The 22,624-nt window shown below is 40.9% G+C and overlaps 1 protein-coding gene across 1 annotated transcript; it reads right to left on the bottom strand.

Moving 5' to 3' along the window:
- Positions 1-1,798: 1,798 nt before the first annotated feature.
- Positions 1,799-20,414, bottom strand: adcy3a (adenylate cyclase 3a). The gene is made up of 20 exons (XM_079469422.1): positions 18,518-20,414; positions 13,717-13,866; positions 10,571-10,701; positions 10,214-10,325; positions 9,957-10,084; positions 9,643-9,801; positions 9,274-9,439; positions 9,086-9,205; positions 8,202-8,344; positions 7,240-7,401; positions 6,682-6,769; positions 5,958-6,074; positions 5,353-5,612; positions 4,974-5,055; positions 4,696-4,854; positions 4,452-4,598; positions 4,101-4,217; positions 3,894-4,020; positions 3,673-3,797; positions 1,799-3,594 (listed from the first exon to the last, which is right to left on the bottom strand). The coding sequence occupies exons 1-20, from the start codon at positions 19,190-19,192 to the stop codon at positions 3,412-3,414; spliced, it is 3,351 nt and encodes a 1,116-aa protein (XP_079325548.1). The 5' UTR covers positions 19,193-20,414; the 3' UTR covers positions 1,799-3,411.
- Between the last annotated feature and the right edge of the window lie 2,210 nt (positions 20,415-22,624).

Consider the following 22,624-nt stretch of genomic DNA (forward strand, 5'->3'; position numbering starts at 1 on the left):
CTTTTTAATCTTGCATACACTACACTTTCATAATATATATATTTCAAAGATCTAGGCTGCACTAGTTAGATCAACCGGAACCAGGAACACTTCCAATATCAACTGATGCATTTGTTGCATCAAAGAGAGCCGAACAGTACTCTACTCTCAGCCAGTCTTGTCTAATTGTTCCAAGGTTAATTTTAAATCTAACTTTTTTTTATTTTGCCTTGTTGTGCAAGCACTGTCGAGCTTGTGCAGAGGCTGCAGTTTTTGCCAGAGGGGAACTGGAATCCCCTGGTTAGGCCTGGTTTCCTGCTGAGGTTTTTTTCTCCTCCAATGGAGTTTTGGGTTCCTCGCCACCGTTTGCATACTGTTTTGCACTGTTTGCCTGGCCGGGGGGGCTGCTAGAATTTTATAGTCTTATTTAATTAACACTGCATATAGGAATTTATTGTGTGTCTGATATTTGACCTGTGTTTTGAATTCCATAACCTTTTATGTTTTACTTATAGTCAATGTTTTCTTCTACAGCTGCTTTGTAACAATGAAAATTGTAAAAAGCACTATATAAATAAAGCTGACTTGACTTGGCTGTTACATTAGCTATTTTTTCAGTGAGATAAGTGCCCTGTACCCATCCAAAATACTATGTGTTGGTATGTGTATTATTTATTTAGTTTGTTTGTTACACATTTTTTGATGTAATATATAATTTAGATTTTTTTAAACAATTTTTGTTCTGTCTGCCTGTTGTAGTGTTGCTGAACTTTCATGATTTGTCAATTCAGTTTATTTGATGCCTATATTTGGTTGTACTTTGTTTCGATTTAATAAAATACTCTGATTAGCTGAGTAAATATATCATAAAGAAGAGGAAAGTGCTTTTATTTCATCAATTCATTTAAAATGATCATATAATATATAATTCACAATTCAATATATGTATATTTTTGACAAAATTATATCCTTATAAATTGCTATTTACATTATCGACATTTGTGAGCTTCTTTACAAACTATATATTTGTTTTTTTGTACGTCTAAATATAACATTAGCCTAATCACAGAACTCTTAGCTTTTAATGATCCTCTCTCTCTCTCTCTCTCTCTCTCTCTCTCTCTCTCTCTCTCTCTCTCTCTCTCTCCCTCTATGTAATACTTGCAATTCAGCAAAACTGTCAGATGCATAAATGTAAATTTAAATGTAATTTTTAAGTAAATGATACTGAAAAATCATTTTCCCGAACCATGTAGTTGATTTAATTGACATAACACTGTATGTTATATTGCATGTGCAATAATATGCACACAAAAGCATGTTGTCTGCAAAACTATAGTCGTTTTGATAGTATTTTGATGTGGTATAGGCCTGGATAAATAAATCAATACAAACTTTAAAAGATTATTTTTATCCTTTGTGACAAACTAAATGTGACGCATTTCCTTAAAGGTATACTTTAGGTAAAGGTAAAACTCTGTCATCATTTCCTCACCCGAGAGTTGTCTCACACATTCTTTGTTCTAACGAATGCAGAGAAAGATATTTGGAAGGATGCTTATAACCAAACAGATCTCAACACCCATTGACTCCCATACTAAAGCTAACTTTTCATGCACGAATTTAATTGTGAAAGAAATCTTTTTGCTCAAAGGTCATTTGAGGAATGTTCACACATACTTTCACTTACCGGTTTTTATATTCACTTTAGGAAACATCTGAAGAGGTGAAAGTGTATAGGGTGATGCACGTGTGCCCCCTGTAGTGGTTGATGTGCAATTACACCATCAAAAAAAGAAGCATACAAAATACATTTTTTCAAAATAAATCTTTTTTTGATTGCTTTTCAGTGTAATGACCTCTCTGCATGAAAGGTTAAAATTCATGTGGAGGAAAACACGTTTTCCTTTTTCATGAATACAATGTTTTGTAATAACACAAGGAGGTTAAAATAATCAAACAGAAACCAATTTAGGTAACATGTCATTCAAAGTGCCATTTTATTTCATATCTAAGGATAATTCAAAAATATCAAATTTTAGCAAAACCCTGCATCAAACCACAGAGACCGGCCACAATGTCATGCTCTCATAAACCATTTTAACCCACGAAAGTCAAAATCAAACACTATTTCTGCTTGCACATTCAGAACATCCCTGACATTTAGAATAAATAAACTGTTTGGCCAAACACACAGATCCATCCTGAAGTCCATCTCATTATACAATACTCTTTAACTAGAACTTTTACAATCATAATATAAAAATATGACTTGTGGGGAGAGAAGGTTTTTCGCAATATTGTACTGGATAAGAATGAACTATTGCACATCTAATCTTCCAGGATTATTTTCTGATCTAAGAATCTTCCATTACTGCAATACTGCCTATGCATGAAGTGCAGAGATATTTCAGACACGCACGATGAACCGGTTCACAGTGATACTCATAAACCCATGCTGCACATCTCCTCAGAGTACCACAGACTGATGCATAAAGTGGCTTCGATTTGGCACATGAGGAACACTTTAACTTAAACAACATGCAGTGGGATCCAAAAATCTGAAACCACAAGTGAAAATGCTTCTCTGCATTTCTCAGGGACTAGGTAGGTTTGACTGGCGAAACATCCAAAGAGCTTCACGTGTGCTTAAATGGAAAAAAGCAAACTGGACCTTGAAATATTATTTTAAAATAATTACAATATGAACGAAAATATTTTATCATAGTAATTTTACTTGCAAATTGAAATTTTTGAAATATTAAAACTTTATCTCCAGATTGGCAATTCGGTCTCAGACGTTTGCATTCCACTGTAAATCCATTATAAACAGACATCAAAATAAAAAGTGACAAAGGTGACGACAGACTAAGGTGACAAAACTTACAAATACATAAAAAACACATACTCATGCTTGCTTGTACACACACGCAAACTTGTGAAAAAGGCAGTCGTCTACACAGGCATTCAGAGATTTCAAACAACATTCAGATACAATTGGGACCTTAAGAATAAATCTGCAGTTTTTAAATAATAAAGGATTTGGTAAATAAAAGAAGAATTGAGCAATTCAACGCTTCATCTTGAGCAGCTCAGTGTAAAATATACAGCAATGTCAATCCTGTTTACTCGGTTTTCTTGGTGTAGTTTAAAATAAGAAAAACTCCCTTCAGCAACCTATTCAATTCGTGTTTCGTTTGACTCATTCTTGTTTGTCGACGCTTCATAACTTAATAATATATAGTATTTCTCTTGTATGAACAGAAAGGCTTTATCGTTTGCCATCGATCATTTCTTTCCTCAGTCTAATAAATACAGAAAACACATTTGAAAGTACTAATAACTGGAGTACAGCGGAGGAGGTATGATGTGGAGTGTGCGAGAGAAACTGGTAGAGTTTCTTGAAAGACAGTGTGTGTGTGCGCGTGTTGGTCAAGAGCTGTCCACCACTTGGTGCGGCAGGGTGACGAAGGAGCCGTTAATGAAGGAGCCTTGTTTTTCTCGTCCCTTTAGGAAATAGGTGAGCAGCTCTCCTTTCCCTTTCACAAATATTGGCCCCCTTCTCACAAAGCGGAAGCCATAGTCCTTCAAGATGGAGTAGCAGTCCTCCACCACCTGGGGGAAGCAGAATTTTAATCTAGGATACCATAGTTGTATAAGATGCATTGGCACTGTCCCAAATGTCGCAGTTACCTGGATGTTTCCCATCACCCCTGTGGACTCCATGCGACTGGCGACATTCACAGTGTTTCCCCAGATGTCAAAATGAGGTTTCCGGGCCCCGATAACTCCAGCTAAAACAGCTCCTTTATTCAACCCTTTCGAAAAACAAATCACACCGCGTTAAGTACACGATAGCAAACGGTACGCAGCATGTTTACCGTAAACATTCAGCAGGACACCAGTGCACTGACCGATGCGGAGCATGAAGTTATTGAAGGACTGGTAGTTGATGTTCATCAGCGTCACCTTCATGGCCAGAGCGAAATCGGCCAGATCTGCCAAGTGCTGCCAACGTTCCCTGTCTGAAATCTCTTCTTTCTGTTGGCCAGGACAAATCCACCATGAACACCAACACTAAATGGATATGAGTTGAAGAATTGTGATTCTTCCTCCTTTACCTTCACACAGGCATAACCGTTGGTGTTGTTGTCTGTACTGACTCCGGACGCTGCCATGTACGTGCTGCCAATAGTCTTAATCTTGGTTATACAGCGAAACTGCGGCTCATCTAACAGCTGAAATAAAAAGAGAATCATTGCATAAAGAAAACTATTTGGGCGTAAGAAAAAAGCTGTAGTTAACTGTCGACGGTTCATTTATTATTTGTGGAGTGTACCTTTCCGTGTGATGTTAACTTGCTTGTCATACAAAGCAAATGCTCATATTGGCCATATTGCCATCACCCATTAAAAATATCCATATAAATCCATTTATTTTTGGGGTGAACCGTAAAATCTGTCATTTCTTACACTATCAAAGTCGGAAATGATTTCATTGAGGAACCTCAGACACTCAATCCCCCCGTTGTTGATGCTTTCCTCCGTGTAGAAATCTGAGAAGTTTGGTATGGATGCGAACATGACTCCAATCTCATCATAGGACTGGCTGTAGAGCTCCTGGAACATTCACATTGCAAAAGAAAGAAAAACAGCTCTAGAGTTGGACAGTGTTGATATTTTTGGAAGCTGAGGCTGACAGATGGGAGTTTCTCACCTCATCTCTTTTCTTGGAGCCCAGGAAGTGTCTGGCAACATGCTCCGGAAGCATATTTGTGACCAGAGCCTCGTTCCAACGTCTCATCTCGTACACCTTCTCCTTCTGCTCGTGCACTTCAATCTTCCACAGGAACAGCGTGCGTGCGAGCTTCTCAACCTGAGTCACACGAATAGAGAGAAACGTGAATCAAAATGCATACTGTATATGGATTTGATATCTAGATCAAAATGTGGTTCCTTATGCAGAAGGGCGGATTGAAAAATAGAGACTCTTACGTGTCGGGAGAAGTAGTAGAAGCTAACCATCATGATGAAGATCATCACACTCATGGTGTATTTGGAGGGCACAAGATAAATCCTGTGAAAAATGAACCTTATTCAAATCGCTGATCTCAGGATCCTGATCATTGAGACGGAATCTCTAACACGGTCAATATAACTAAACGACACATTTCTTTGTCTATAGAGAGTGTATAGACAAATAATATTTTCTAAATTCCGCCTGCCACTGCCATAGACATCTGTTGAAGTTGGTCTGACAACGCCTCCCAGATGTCTTGTGTCCTAAGTCTCAGCATACACTGATAATAATAGAAATGTACTGATAATGTGTATTTATAGTGTATTCACAGTATGATAAGTGCAAGTGACCCACCTGTACTCTTTAAAACGAGACATATCGTACGCATCAAAGATGTCCCTCCAGCTGTAGATGTTGACCACACCTGTAGCTACTGTGATCAGAAGCATGAGGGTCAGTTTGACCATGTGGCTGACCTGCACCAGCATGGTGGTGGCGATGAGGGCCAGAACCGCGATGTAGCTGTAGTATTTAGGATTCTCCATACAGCCCCTGGTTACTGGTGTGACCGGAGTGACCTCGGTAGCGTCACTTGAGGGGGGCCGACAACTTAACTACAGGAAAAGACATCATCAATGAGACGATGTGACTTAAATGATAAATTAAAATACAGTAGCACTTAACTTATTTGAACTGCAAATCTCATTCAAACTATGAGACACTAGAACCAATGAGATTTAAAATTATCGGCGTGTCACCACACTTGAGATTCCTTTAAGCTTCCGAGCATAACTTTATAGATATTGTCATTTTTAATACACTTAAATGAATGCTTAAAGCGTGTTTACTCAAATCAGAAATCGCCATTTCATTATTGTGAGACTTAATGACAATATTAGTGCAATTTTGTAGACAATTCTGGAGTTATTTAGCTACTTCTGTATTTAATAGCTTCTTACCATATCTACTATGTCTGCCATTGTGACTATAAAGATGGCTGCCATGGCCCAAGTGTTGCGGGCCCAGCGTGTGTGATCAATCCAAGTGGAGAACGATACCAATCTCTTTGGAAAAACCTAATAAAAAACAAAACGCAAATGCTACGTAACATAATTTGAGTCTAAAAACAAAGACAATTAACCTTGCAACTACATGGCCTGATAATACGTGATGTGTAAAGTCAATTGAACGGCCAGTGTCCTACTCGCACTGTGCATGTGTTTACTTGGACCCCCGGGGACTGAATGTACAGTGTTTGCGGAAACAATTGATTTCATTTGCAGACCCACCAACGTGATCCGTATTGCATACGTATTGATAAATTCTCCAATGAAGTCATATGAAATCATTTGCCCTGTATTTAGACCACGATGGATGTGTGTGAGCGTTTTCCTTTCTGAATCTCATTATCTCTGTGCTAGTTTTATCCTCGTGTGTATATATGTGGGGTGGGGAATCAATACCGGTAGATTACTTCATGAATCGAATGTGAATGTGACGATATTGCATCAAATGTGTCGCTGCATGAGTGGGCATGAGCCTTAGGACAAGATATCTTGAATTTGGATTGTTACATAACAAGTCAACACTATTGCATTCGATATATTCGAGTAAACAATCTTGGATGATCACCCCAGCAGAAAGCTGCGATTGGTTAAGAGATGTGCTAGTCAAGTCACTCACCCGTGGAAAAATCGCTGCCAGTGAACAGATAGTGAGAATAAGAAGCAAGACTTCCCCCACGGCCAGAGTCACATAGTTTGTCACCAGCCTTTACAGAGAAAAACAGAACAAAATTTAAATTTCCATTCTGAATCCATAACTGCATCAAGTATACAATGCTGACTACGGTATGAATAATCTAAACTAAGGAAGAATGTCATTCTACTGTAATGAATTACCAAACAATTACCATTATCAAAGCCATCATACACTGCCAGAAGTGTTGATCTTCTGCACATATTTTGTTTCTGGTACTTTTAAGCATAACTAGGTTTCTAAGGGCTTTAAACATAATGATGGTGAGTAAATAATGACATGGGTTTCCACTTTTGGGTGAACTACAGTATACGTTTAAATAATAAAGTCAGACGCAAAGGCACATTCTTAATAGTAACAGGACATCTTTGTATCTCCAAACAGATGCTGTTTGGCCAGGACTGGCCTCCATTGACCTGTGGATCTTAAAATAAAAGCTCAGATTGCATCAAGTGTGTCTGCCAAGTGATAAGTGAATAGTACCAGGGGTCGACGAGTGCTTCCATGACCGCAGTGAAGAGCAGCACCACACACGAGCAGCTGAACGCCGCACCACTCTGTTTCTCCTTCTCTACAGAGAACCGCGTCTCCAGCTCGGGGTCCGTGAAACGCAGGGACAGACGATTGGTGTACTTGCCTTTAAGCCTGCCGTGCACATGGAAACACACAAACACACACACAAGCGTCCTGTTCAAGTTCACCCAAAAATGAAAACGCTGTCATCATTCATGCCTCACCGTATTTTGTGCAACACAATATGAAACGTTGGGTGGAATGTTTGAGCCATAAAGCTAGTATCAAAGTAATTCAAACAACTGTAATATTGTAATATTCAATATAAGTCTTTTCAAAAAGCTGTGTGTTGGGAACTTGTAGGCATAACTCCTTAGTAGCTATGGCACAGCCTATCTATATAAAGTCAATTATACCAAAAGAACACTACAGTACATTAAGTAATGGGATATATGCAAATGGGACGATGACGTACTTCCGCTAAAATCTCAGCCAGTCTGTTACATCCGGCGACATTGTCCCGTGTGCATATACCTCAGTGAGTAATACTGGGGTTACATTTCTGCTGAAAAAAACTGGAAACTCAACAGAAACCATCCAATAAAATACTGTTATCTTTCCATCACATACCAATAGACGCCTTTATAGTTTCCATTAAACCAATACAATTCCCATTATAACCATTAAATACATTACACTTTCTATTGGGTTTTGGGCCGGTTCTATAGTATTTTTATCAGCAGGGAAGACACCCAAACAGCTGCCTTCGATGACTGGAACTACCAACAGCTCTCCAGGTATTCTGTGGGCAGAACATTTTTGGTCCACCTTTTTGATTGTCTTGTAAAGTGCACTCTAGACTTTTTTTTGGGTGAATCATTGCTTTAAGTGAAAAACTTGCTGGTGCTTGATTTCTCCCCAACATTACTTACGCTTGCACTGTCTCTCTTTCCAGAAGCGCTTCATTGAGGAGTTTATTGAGCTCCTGTTCATTCTCCTGGGCATCTATAACCCTTTCAGCCAGATCACGTAGACGCAAGCGACGCCGTGGGTTAGGAAACGAGGGGTTCACCACCTGTGAGCAAACACACATACATTCACATACTTTACTTTAACTGACTCTACTTTAGGGCAGTGGTTCTCAAACCTGGGGGGACCCAAGATGGATCCATGGGGGCCACAGATTTTGTGGTATTATATGAAATATAGAAATCTATCATACATTTCATGCAATTAAACATCAGAACAGGACCACCAACCAGAGGTATTGACGTTTTTGGTTTTTATGAAAATTCTAAGTTAAAGATTCAAAGTTTTTATTTGGGGGCTGCAAAGCGGTACACAAAGGGAGCCTTACAACGAGAAAATGGAGAACCACTGCTTTAGGGTATATGGTTGTAAAAGGAGAGCTATGGAAAGCTGCTCTTTACAAAATGTTTAGGGGTCCGCCTGCTGGAACACTTAATGTGTTTGTTTATTTTTTATTTGCTCTGAAAGGGGTGCGGTCATCACAGAATCACAGAGACCTCAAACATGTCAGGATGATTCCCAAACTTGAACCATTACTCAGGCACCAGGACACAGATCTATCAGACGCTAGATGGCACTAATACGTTTTACCCATAACTTAGAATCCTAATCAATTCCTTAACTTCTGTCTATAACTTTCTTTCGTTTTTCTATTACCTTTATTGCAAAATCCTCCTATACTGAAATATCTGATTAGGTCAAATGATATATCAAAATATTTTAAAACTCTTTTGACTTTAAATTAGTCCAAAGTCCTGTGTCATGTGCAAGGTCATGCTTTCAATACCCGTGTGTCCAGTTCCTCTGGCTCCTCTGGTGTGGTACATGCTGTGTGGACGCTCCCATTACACTCCGTAGTGTTGATCAGTAGTGGAGAATTTCCATTAGATGACGTCACTGAAAGCTTCTGAAAGAGAAACATTGGAGATGAAAAAGACAGAGACGGCAGCAACAACACCATGAAAAGACACTCACTACACCATTGATGCCATTCTTGCCCATAGGTCCCTTGGGAACCACAACCAAGTAGGTCTCAATGCCCCTCTCCTTCAGGTACTCGCAGCGGTCTCCACCGTTCCCTGGCTCCACATCAAACTCTCCATGCAGACACTCGAGGGTATTCTGGGAGATGTGCACTCGACTACCAGACACAAATGGCAAATACAGCTCTCTTCAATTAGTCATCGTTTTGACAGACTTTGTTAGATCCGAACATAGACTTTTTTACATTATTTTATTACAATAAACATTATTTTTATCAAATATTTACTAAACAGTTTTGTTATCTGCAGTCTGCACATGCAAACCACAAAAATATGTAGCTAGCACTTGTGAAGCCATTACCCTGGAATTCCTCCAGCCTCCATCTTGTTGGCCACTGTCACGTCAGTTGACCACACGTCGTATTGCCAGCGCTTCTGGCCGAGCACGCCGCCCAAGACTGTCCCAGAATGAACTCCAACTCGCATGTCTACATCCGTCTGTGTCTTCTCTCGAACGTATCTAAAATCCAGACGTTTGTGTCAAACCACACAATATTCAAACATGAGCTAATTTCAAATGACATCCGTCAAGAACGGTTCCTAACTTCCTTAAACGTTGTTGTGGCAGTTCATTAATAGTTAAGAAACTGAATTATTACAATTAGCAACACTTACGAAATCGCCTCAACCATAGCCAAGCCCATCATTATCGAGCAGGCCGCATGGTCGTCACGGTAATCTGGAAGGCCACAAATACAGTAATAGCAGTCGCCAAGGATCTTAATCCTCAGTTGGTGGTATTTCTGAAGAGAGAAGAAATCACAACACTTGTTAGTTAGCAAAAGTAATGCGATGGCCTCTAGCCAACAGAACTAGTTTGTGCTAGAAGTTAGACATGTGTGGAGAAAAGCATGCACACTATAGGTACTCACAGCAGCTAGCTTGTCGAAGCGGGCAAACAATTCGTTGAGCAACTTAACCAATTCCTGCGCACTACAGGACGAGGAGAGTTGTGTGAAGCCCACAATGTCTGCGAACAAAATACTGTGACAGAAATACAAACTTTAGAAATCAAGCACAATTGGAACTTTCAATAGATTTAAAATGGCCTTTAAATCAGGTTGACATGATCATTCTGTATAAGAAACAACAAGATTTAAGTTGTCAAACAACCAAATCGTCTTTAGGGAGTGTGTTTCTCTTCTCAATAGTAATAGGACACAAAACTGTTCAAACAAAATCGCCAAGCATTTCACACTGATCTTCTGTTGTGTATTTCCTGATGTTACCTGACGTTCTCGTGCCGATACATGTACATGGTGTTGAACTGCTGCATCTCTTTCTGACTGGCTTCTTTCTTCATGTCTTGAAGCATCTCATCTGCAATGTGCTTGGGCAGGATGGACAGCAGGAGACGCTCCTGTACACAAAGAAACAATGTGCGTTTGTAACAACTTTTTATATGCAGATCTTGTTACACAAGACGTAATTCACAGAGTTTCACATATTTCAAGCCAGTTGTTGTTCAATGTTTTGCCTTTATTAAACACATATTTGCTCTGGATTTTTCCACACAATTCTGTACATTTTCTATTACAGAATCAAAGTGAAAAAGCAAAAAGTCGATATAGATGGATTCAGCGGCAACAACATAAACAGATGCTGTGTGGCCCGAACTTAACTTCCGCTAGACCTCCGCAAAGAATCAATAACTGCTGAGAATTTTAAATTGAATGTGATCAAGTTAATACACATTAAAATATGAATTAAATATATAAATTGTTATATTACTGTTATATGGAAGTTAACTTCGTGCCAGATGCATGCGTCCGATGAAACGGTCTATAAATTATTTTTGCCAGTCTCACCTCTATACATTTTCCTATATAAACTTTCCTGGTGATTTTAAATATCCCAGGATACACTTATCTTTTTCATGTTTATTTATAACAAAGGGACATAACAAAGGACTGGTCTCTTTTTTCTATTTTGGCTGGAACGATTTGTTATTGGCAAACGCTAGTCAGAGGTAGGTTGTATTGGGATGAGGTGGTATTCTCATTCTACTGTTTCCCCAGAAAACAACGTTTAAAACTGAAAGCTTTTCTTTAGTTAATATTAAGTAATTGAGTAAGTACATAAAAACCATTGATCTTCTCCTCTTACCACGATTTGCAACAAAAATCTTACAATGATCATTTATATAATAGAGCTATCAAGTAAGATTTCAAAGGAAATGTAAAAAGTTATTTGATTATGGGATCTTTCAGCTTAAAACTAAAAATAAAGTTACATTTTTATTAATGTCAGACCTGTTTGTATTAAAATAAAAACACTGCACATGAACTGTGTGGGGAAAAACTCTATGAACACATGGAAATTTACTGGACGAATATGTTCCTTCATGACATTAGCCGGTAACCAATATGCCAGATGGCACCCTGATAACACGTCTACTCATAAGAGTGGATTTTAGAGACGGACATTTTTCCGAAACAGTATCCTACCACCTGTGTTACTTGCGCTGTTAAGCAATTCATCTGTTGCGAAATCACCCAGCCAGTACAGGTCCAAAACCCGTCGCACTCCAGACTGAAAACATTAACATGATATGACTCTGACACGACAAGCAGGACAACACTAGCCCTTTAGAGTGCACACACCAACACGCACACACACTCTCTCTCTGTCTCCTTTTCTCTCTCTCGCTTCCTCCAACACTCCCACGCACACTCACGCATGAGGAGAAGAGGGTGCTGACAACATATCAGGTCGGTACATTCACCAAGAGTGTGCCAATAAAGAGAAGATAAAGGTTGGAAAGGATCACGAGGAGCGAGTCGCTAGTGTGATTACAGCTGACATCGTCTCAGGAGACTGGTCACCATGGCAACCTGCTGTAACCGGATGCTCCTTGATTGGCTGGCAGACCCCGTCTCCCGGAAGCCCCTGCTCCTCCATTAGTATTCAGGGAGTTTCTCCTCACATGGCCTTATATGCCTATTTTGCACTCTTTTACATACGCGCACACACCTATATTCGGCCTAACTTCTGATTAGTAGTGCTTGCTTAAAACCTGAGGAAGATCTAATTGCTTATTCTGGACACAAACACACACAGCAAACATGACTCATGCTGTCGCTGAGTTATTATCAAAAGCTTTCTAATGTAAAGCTACACAACATCATGTGATCGCAGCCTATTCCATCGTATTGATGGTTAAAGTAAAGATACATATACGGAGCAGGAGTTCTGACCCAATAGACCTTGATGCCCCAGAAAAATGTAAACACTGTGACATTCATTCCTTGCGGTGTGAATCTGTTTCTTCATCCAGTGGCAGATGGACCTTTTTGAAACAGTCACTGCAGTCAACTGCATTCTATATCATGCAAAGAGTAGAGTATAAAAGTAGCAGCTAGAATGCACTGTCAGATCACTTCAACAAACAGAGAAATGTTTTGAAAGCACCACAGAGTTTGAAAGAATCGCTGTGTTTAAAGCCAAAATATGTAGATTTTGACCTCTAGATGGTGCACTCTCAAAACAACAATAAAGGCGAAGCTAATTGATGTTGTGTAGGAGAGTGGAATTATGGGACATGTCGTTTTCGCCATCCAGAGGCGTATGGAGATCGCCCATCATGTTCACGGACGAGGAAATTAATGAATTTTATTTTATGGCATCGTAATGAATTAGCTTGCAAGAACCGAGGAATGTAATGCTACGTTAGCATTAGAATGATATTGGACTTTGTCACTTTATTTGGTAGCGTAATGCTACACAGTTTTTGTGTTTAACACAGTCATACAGTCGTCGTTTAAAAAGAAAACTACGTTTACGTTTTTTGGGGTTTCCGTTACTCGCCAAAGAGTAATCGAGATCCATAATAACAGAACAACAGATGCAGCATCCCAGATGCTGTATTACCACTTCCGCATTTGCGTGTTGCTGTAGTTTCTATAACCGGAAACTGTAGGTATTGCAGATCAGCGGATATTCAAGTCATTGATATGCGACAAATACTAGGGAGACATGGGACGGGCTATTATTTTAAATAGGAATTTCACTGGATTTGCACATTCTTGTGAACATTTGGGATAACGTAAGCACACAACTGCATGAAATATATCACACTGTGCAAGTGATTTTTAGATATTTCATTACAAAATTCTTTCATATTGTGGCTTTAAACTACCAATGGCTTACTTATAGTCGCCACTGCATAAAACTAGGACCCAGAGTATATCAACATCCAACATTGATTTACTTCATCTTTAGCATTACAGACAACATATCATGCATTCCAGGATGTGCTTTATGTTTCAAAATAAGCGAAACAGGAAAGGGTTCATCACAAGCAGGTGATGTTAACAGACTGCGAAGCACAAAACTCCACCTACTCATCTTGTGTTTCTCTGGTTGTTTCGCTCACCTGCTGCTGACTCTGCTCCTCTAGGTTCAGCTTCACCTCCAGGGACTGTCGGGTCTCTAGAAAGGCTTTGCGGTGTTTGCGGTCGGCCATGTAGTACGACATGACGCCCACTGTGATGGCACATGAGTATATCACAATGTTGGCCAGCAACTGCAAAGAAGTACAGAACAATTATGACATGATATTTATGTCCTCACGAGGCCAAGGCTTATCACTTTTGAATTATTACAATTAATATAAATATTACACATATTGTTTGTTGATATACTTTTATTTAAAGCACATTATTTTTGCAGTAATGTTCTTGGAAAGGTTTGTGAGAAACATCATTGAATAAAGACTCAAACGGAGTAAAATGTTGATCCTATATGCAACTGATGTCCTGGTTCTGCAATGTATTGTAATAAACTGCTTTGTGTGTTTTGTCTCAGTCGCAGTGTGTACCAAAAACTGTCCTGCCAAGTATGAAGACTCAAGAACTTTGGCCTGACACCCACTTGCCAAGCCGTTCTGCTTCTTATTCCATCTCATTTCAGCATCGCCATACACAAAAACCAGTTTTTCTCACCAAGCTTCTACTATTTATGTGGTGTGATGTATGAGGTGAATCTCATGGAAACAATTCCAGGTGACATTTCAAAAATATAATATTTAGCGTAAGCCTGTTTTATAAAAACATTTAAGATTTTTGGCACTGTAACTTTATGACAATCAAGCACAAACAGTGTTTTTAACCATTTTACAATAACCAAACAGTGTAATGCAAGCCTATTAAAGGCTGTGTAAAATTTCATTAAGACTCCATATACAAGCAATACATTAGTAAACTAAAATTAACACATTTGAAGTATTCTCTGTCTTGTATTTAATACGTATATCCTAAATAAATAAATAGATATATATAGTATTGTGGCTTTACAGGAATCTAACCAAATGTATTTAAGTTTGTGCTTAAAGATAATAGGTTCGCCCCTTTATCCAATAGATGTCAGAAAAAAAAACTTGTAACATCTGCCCTGTCTTTGTCAACCACGCCCCCCGCACCAGAACCAACTCCCCGCTACACTCGCTCATGCCTGACCTCATTGCAGACGGAGAGCCAGAAACCACAGTGACACTGAAGCCGGCAAAAGGGAGCCGGAGCTCCGAGAGACGTCTGACTAGGTGCTTGAGTTGGCAACATAGTCAGTTGCCGTCTGAGTTTTGGTGGACTTTGAGGGCTTCGAGGGTAGTCCCGTCTACACTCCGACTCTGAGGGTGAGCTGCAGATGACCTCTGAACTTTTTGACTGGAAACATGAAACTGACTCTTGGCTGCTCCCTTCCCCACTGTTCCCGCCCAGCCTGTCCATGCCCCTGCAGGTCCCGCCCAGCCTTTCCATGCCCACGCTGGTCCCAGCCTCTCTCCCTCTTCTGCCTTCGTCTGCCAGTTGTCCAGCTCTGGAGATGTTGACAGCTGGAAATCCCTCAGCTCACCCTCAGCTTGCCAGTGCTGTTGGGTCGGTTGAGTCTCTGGATCTCCAGCCACCAACTACATCTGAAGATCCCATGTCTTCGCCCCTGGCCCCTGAATCCACCTTGATCCTCCAATCCAACGGCTACACCTCGGCTCCTACACCGTGGCCCGTCCTCACTCTAGCTCCACCAGGCTACCTCGTCCCTCCGGCTCCACCTTGGTCAGTCGTCGACCATCCGCTGCCTCGCGGCTGCGCTCCGTCACTCTGCCCCACTGTCTTCATCAGGCTCCTCCTTCCCTCCAGCTCCACCTACATCCTCACTCACACCGGCTCCACTGTGGTCGGCCTTGGCCATGCCTTCTCTTTGCCTTAGCCATCGGTGTCGCCTAGTCCCTCCAGAACCTCGGTGTCACCTGAGCTCTCTGTCTGCGTGGCTCCACCCTGGACTCATCCTTAGTCGTCTACGTCGCTCGTTCCCAGGGTGTCAGCTCTCCGCTTTTTACCATGGCTCCTCCGTCACTCGACTCCGCCCTGGGAGCGCCTCCTGGCTGGGCTCTTGGTCATTATCCTGCTCATCCTACTCTGGACTCTTCCCTGCCTTCTCCCTCAATTGTCACCTCACCAGCTCTATTGATTTGACCCTACCGCCTTCCCTTTGGCTAACCCTCCTCCACCACCGCTCACAATCACCGGATTTTTAACCCCTGGCCTGCACTTCCCATCATGCACGGTACCCCTCTGACATTGTTAATCAGCCCGCACCTGACTCCCATTACATCGCACCTGAATCCCATCCCATGGACTCTATATATACTCAGACTTTTGTCATGTAATTTGTCCAGTCTAGTTGTATTTATGCACTACCTTGGACTCGTTTATCTTGCACCAGCCTGGTCCGTGGATGTTATTTGTTGGATTATGTTATGTCTGTGATTCCTGTGGAATATTATTTATTTACTTTGTTCCTGTGGATGTGTACTCAGTTTACTTGGACTCTACGCACCCTGTATACTGTATACTTCAATTATCTGTGTGGCATCGTTCCTCTTCTGGCGTAGTGTTACAAAACTGAATTTAACAGCTATGAAAATGTAAAAATGTGTATGATGGCTCTCAGACTTCAAATGTACTCAAAAAAGGACTAATGAACTAATAGCAGTAAGGTATACGGTCTTATGAATTACTACTGGGGGACAATTCTTCAACACATTTGCAGACCAAGTACGTGCTTGACGTTAAACTGTTGCAACTGAGTTTGGCATTGATCCTGTACATGAGAAAACTTTTCAACATCAATTGGACTTTGAAATGAACCCTCAGGAGAATCTCTTCTCAAAGCAATGAAAAGATCCAAACTTTGTATGGTACTACAAATCATGTTTTGCAAAAATGTATTCTGTTATTTAGACGCTAACCACATGTAGAATGTGAAGCTGTCACGCCATGTTGAATGTTGAGGCATTTTAGGAGTATGGCTGCTAGTGTGTTCAAATCCAGTGTTTAGTTTTTTCTTGTTTGATAAGGAAATATAACTATGGTAGGTTGGTCTTTCTGTGTTAAAAACTGAAATAGCATACGGCAGAGAAGTTCTGGAAAGAAAACATGGTTCTTTCACTTTCAATTTCTCCATATATCAAACAAAACAAGTAACACTACAAATCAAAACAATAATAGCAGTATGGTCAGTAGGTAGTATGGTCCTCTCAAGATGGTGTCGCCACTGCAACATGCAACATTGGGCGTGACGTCAGTTTCACATTCTCTATTGAGCTTGTCATTCAACGTCCCGGCGTGTTGCATGCTGGGGTGGCGCCACCATCTTCAGAGGTTGTTTACTAGCTTGATTTTGCGTACAATGGTGTGAAGAGAATTAGGGCGGTCAGAAAACAAAAATAATCCTATTCCGTCGTCTAGTTTCTGTCCTAAATGATTGTGTGACTTACTGTTGCAGTTTACCGACCAGCACAACCGACCTACCATGTTTAGGTCTTCTCAGTCAAACAGAACAACATTGAACTGAACTCACTTGCAGAAAAGAGCCACTACCACTTACAAATATGACCGCAGCCCCCAACATGCAACATGCCGTGACGTCAGCACCACATTCTCTATAAGACCGGCCCAAATTCAAGAGGCATTTTTAAACCAAAATCTCGAATTACAAAAGGCAAAAATTTATATTTATTCAAGTGAATTTTATGCTAATAATTTTGGATAATGTATGGCTTGTTCAGATTAATGAATGTCCATGTTTGTTCAATGCTTTAATTTTGTACGGATCTGTAGGTGTTGGGTCACCAAATGAAGAACAGTAGAGCTAAAGTAAAACCAAAAGAACCACAGCTTATATGATAGGGTTGGTTACAGAAACCCGGTACCTATATATCCGGTATCTAAACGCAGATTTCGGTGCCACTTAAATGCTGACTGAGCCGTCGATTGAAACATTTGCCCTCATTCGCGTGACCGAGTCGTTGAGCTGTAATAATTCAAATTCAATACATCTTATGTAATGGTTTAACGGATCGCGAATGATCTGTGATCCGCACGGATCGCGCGCGCCCCGCGTATCGGAACGCGCATGACCCGTGGATTCATCATTGAAAGACAGTTTAAGTGCGCGCTCTCCCTTCCTCCCTCCATCTCCTGGCGCAGTCTTCTTTAACTTCAACTGCCGCGCGCAAGGCAAGTTTTAAAGTGAAACTAACGTTAATTCGACATGCGATCACATAACATCTGTTGCGCGCGTTTAAAATCAACGAAGCGCGTGCTGCGTGCCGGAAAGATAAGCCAGACACAGCATTGGAAGTGCTAAAACCTTATAGCATCAGTCTGATCTCTGGACATCAGTCTGTCAAGCTTTTTACTCTGACTTCATGTTTGTTTAGGCATATAATTCAACTTATTTCATTATAAATACTGTCTGTTTTTAAAATAACGCCCTTATAATGTAGCCTAGAAAGCTCTCTTCATCTGTTGATATATTCAATGCATTTTCTGCCCATATTTAATTCAACAGTAGCTGGAGGGTAAACAAGGTAAAAGTAAACACTATTACATTTTTCAATGTTAGTGTCCATGCTCATTTCCCATTCGCTTAAAACTTTAATTGTGAAATTGTGTTCAATTATTTAAAAAATGTTTTTTAATTGAATAAATGGCTCTTTAATGTCATCCACTGTTGTTTTGTGGTTCTTTTTTAAAAGTATCGATTTAGGCACCGTTTAGGCAAAAAACCGATACCCCACCCTATTATATGACCCAAACCATCATGTGCCTTGAGATTCTCAGTTGCTTTGAAAGACCATCTCTATTCTTTCAAGCTGCTGTCGCCATTTATCTCACCTGTCTTCCAAGAGCCGCCCCCTGAATGTCCTCCTGCTGCTGCTGGGCGATAGTGACGCCCAACACCAGGGTGTGCACCCCACAGGAAACGGCTGTGATGAGCACTATAGGAGTTAGCCGGAGCGGCAGCGTCAAAAAGGAGGAAAAGCTAAAAAAGGCCTGCCAGCCTACAGTGTCGCTGGGCTGGTGGAAGCGGGCAAAGTTCAGTCCTAGATAACAGAAAATCTGGGCTGCTATGAGAACCCAGACGGCATAGGGCACCAGCCGACGTGACACGCGGTCAGGGAGTAGGCCGTACCGGCACAACAAGTAAAGTACCACGTCTGCTGCCAGTCCCACTGATGCCACAACCACAGATGCCAGTTTGTCGCTGGTATAAACCACAGCGCACATCACAATGACATAGCAGTCAAAAAGGGCCGCAAACACCACCAATACCAGCAGGGTCTCGTGCCGTTGACGGCGGAAATAGGTCTGGTAGAGGTTCTCCAGAGAGTCAGGAGCAAAGGTCAGCCGCATGAAACGGGGCAAACACAGACAGCAGCCGGAACTGCGCACGGTCACCTCATGGGTCCGTCCCACGGCGTGACCAGGGTCAGAGGGCAGGGTGACCGAACAGTCCGCCGAATATTCAGCAGAATACTCCGGCTCCGAAAAGGCCCGGTTCCGAGGCATTGTCGAGGTCTGAATGTAATAAGTCCTGAACGAGGATTTTTTTGCTGGGTTTTGTCCTCTTTAACGTAGCATATGTTCAAAAAACATAGTGCTTGCTTGCTTGAATGTCTTTAAATTGTGTCCACAAATGTCTGAACCTGAGATGTACGCTGTTCAGTTCTAAAGTCGCAACGCGATTGTCATGCACTGCATGTTTAGACATTGAAGCAGATCTTGTTTGCATGCTCTCTGTATGGTACGGCATGGGCATCTGCCAGCACCTCTTGGTCTTCTAGACGCTTTGGCACTCGGGATGCGGCTCTCAAACAAATGACACCAGCTTTATGCCTTGGTCTTAACAAGATGCCAAATATGAATAATATCAAAGGGTCAAGAAGCCGTTTACGAATTCATCTGCCTCTGTTTTTCCAGTCCAGGATCCAGTCTGGGTGTCCACCAGAGCTCACTATGGGTTTCCATGGTGAATCCTTGCACGGATGAAGAACATCAGGCATCAGGAAGGAGGCAATGCGACCACCGAGCGAGATTTTCCTGCCCAGCTCGACATGACACGCTGTGATAAATTAACTAAAAGCCTTTAGGCGGGTTAAATGGAGAAATTAGACGTGATCGTGATCGGAGGCCTGATACAGTCTGTTATCGCGCATCTCTCTTCCTGGAGGCTATACAGTATCTGTGCATGCAGGATTCAGGCAGGATATACATGTTGCGCTCTCGCGCCGTACGTAATATGGAAATACACCGCTGCTATCCTCTGTTATTGCTGAAAACGGTACACATCCTGACGGTTTACTGTTCACCGCGTTTAATGTTTTAATAAGACAAGCGAAAAAAGATCCAGGCAAAGGTTTAGTGATGAAAATGCGTAAATCTCCCCAGACTGTCCGTATCAGGCGTCATCATACTGTATCCAAAACACATCCGTTAAACGTGTCCATATAACATACAACAGCTCCGTCAGCGCTCCTGTACGTGACAAAGCCAAATCTCAGATGCGGAGGAGAAATCACCCCGTTAAGCGAGTAAAAATTCACAGTTCGGTTTATTCGAAGGCTTTGCCCACCACAAGTCTTCAAGAATCACGCGTGAATGAACGCGGGACAACGTTACTGAAACAACATTACGTTTTGCTGACTGTTTTGACAAGGTTTTGCGGTAAACAGCCCCGACTTCTTCTCATTGAGTGTGTGTGCATGCAGAGAGATTCGGTCGTCCTCACTTTGCTGCGAGGTCCGATTCGCGAATCATTCCTGTGAGGCGGCTTTTTTAAATGATTCGTTCGAATCGATTCCCAAATCGGTCGACTGTAAGGGAGAACTTTGTGTACAACTTAAAGGTGGGTGACTGGTTGGATTTATGGACGGTGCCTAAAGTGTCGCTACCCGTGTAAAGTAAAATTCTGAATAAACAGAAAATATGTATCCACAAACACACAATGAGCTTGCAGCACATGCGACACCCTTTAAGCGACGACTCGAAGACCAATAATTCAGTTTCTGAATCAATTCATTGAAACGAACCGTCCGAGCGAGCGAGCCGATTGAAATTAATTACACATTTAACTGCCAAAAGCGAAAATTACCAATACTACTAGGTCAAGGTTTGTGTCACTAAAATAAATTTGTTCAACCTGACGTTTCTCAATAGTCAAATCAAGAAAATAAACTAATATTAATAATATTTCTCTTCATCGGTTTACTACCGACTAATAAATCCCCGCCCCTTTTGTTTCAAGGCGGAGCAAGGGGCTAGTTGTCAACAGCTAAAAATATGCAGTCCATCTTTTATACTTTTATGCTGCTTCAGTTTGTTCTTAAAATTGCCATTATTATCTGACTAAAGCTTGAGCTACGTCTACACAAGATACCGAAATTGCAAGTGTTTGAGGTTTAAAATACATTTAAACAGTGTAGGCTATTCTTTACCTGTTTACACGTATATACATACATGACTTTCACACGAAAATGCCAATATTTACACTGACAGAGACTGTTTAACTTATGTACATATATACTTACAGTATATCTCTGTTGGTTTTATGCGTATATAGACGTAGTGAGGTCACCTGGACTATAGGTAGGGAAGCCCGAAGAGCAGCGTTAGAAATGGTATAATAAACCCTTAATACATATCTGCATCACTATACCGTTCAAACAGACACTGGCTATACAGTAAAAGATTGGACTGACATGGTGACACCACCTCAGGGTCATATTGATTATTCCACTGAAACCCTGTATTGAACAAGTAATCAATAGTCAGACGGCTGACCTTTATAAAGCCCAGAACCCATCAACATCCCATCATCACGACAAACACATCACATCAGTGCACCCTATTCAACCATGAATGTGACATATCCTTGCACTGTTATCACTGTAAACAGTTAATAAAACCGCTGCAGAACTAACTGTGCTGTCACCTAAACACTGTTTGCGGTTATTAATATATATTCCCGGGCTCTTGTTGCTAAGTGCACAAGGAGAACCCTATAGGGAAGAGAGGCAGCGTGGTAATTATTAAATTCGCTCCGCCTCATGGGAGGATCATGGGAGATTTATTATGTCATACTTGATTATGCACGGGGACGTTTGGGACTTCAATCTTCAGGGACAGAGAGAGTCGAGAAACGGACCTTTTAGCACCTTGTCTAATTTCCCCCTTCCGCCATCTCCAATAGAGATATTGACCTTATGTTAAAACTTTTGTTCAGAGCTGTTTAAAATAAAGCTCTAGTGGGATACTAAATTAAACTCGAAGCTGAAGCACTGCAAAAATCAAGCGTGTGAAAAGGTTTTAAACGACCTAATGTGGTATTTAGCTTCAAGCAAAAAGTGAAATGAAGCCTTTCAAGTATTTAAGCAAAGAAACCAAGAACTATTTGTAAAGGTCTGAAAAGGATGAAAACCAACTGGTTTAATTTAAGTACACGTTCATGTTCCCATTTTGTTGAATATAAACCAATACGAAGCTTTCCATTTCCTTTATATGCAGGCGCTTCGAATGTTGCATGATTTGTGGTATGCCTACTACCTTTGGCACAGCCTATATGCCTACTACCTTTGGCACAGCCTATATATGCCTACTACCGTTGGCACAGCCTATGCCTACTACTTTTTGCACAGCCTACCTTTGGCCCTAAAGAGAGGTGGTCTCCCCTAGTTGGAAGCAAAGAAATCTAACCTGATGTTCTGTCATGCTACTTTAAATTGTGTAACGGAACTGTGAACATTTTGTATTGTTCATGCAATGTAACAACTTTGTATTTACTAATGTAAATAAATGATGCATTAGCACTTTTTAATTACGCCACAAATTTTTGTAGAATTTGTGCATATTTGTTAGACATCACAAAGTTAGTTATATAACTAATAATCAGGCCTATCTGGAAAGTCCAGAAACCGTTTGGCTCATTTTCTTCACGCTTTATAT

This window comes from Barbatula barbatula (genome assembly GCF_947034865.1).
Source record: "Barbatula barbatula genome assembly, chromosome: 12".
Classification (NCBI taxonomy): Eukaryota; Metazoa; Chordata; class Actinopteri; order Cypriniformes; family Nemacheilidae; genus Barbatula; species Barbatula barbatula.

Bases quoted from the DNA above. Each gene is read 5' to 3' on its own strand.
- adcy3a (XM_079469422.1), bottom strand. From the start codon at position 19,192: ATGCCTCGGAACCGGGCCTTTTCGGAGCCGGAGTATTCTGCTGAATAT. The intron at 8,345-9,085 runs GTATTGAAAGCA...GTTTGCTCACAG, and splicing joins CAGAGGAACTGGACACACGG to GTGGTGAACCCCTCGTTTCC. The intron at 5,613-5,957 runs GTAAGAAGCTAT...CTTTTCCTGTAG, and splicing joins TGGCAGACATAGTAGATATG to TTAAGTTGTCGGCCCCCCTC.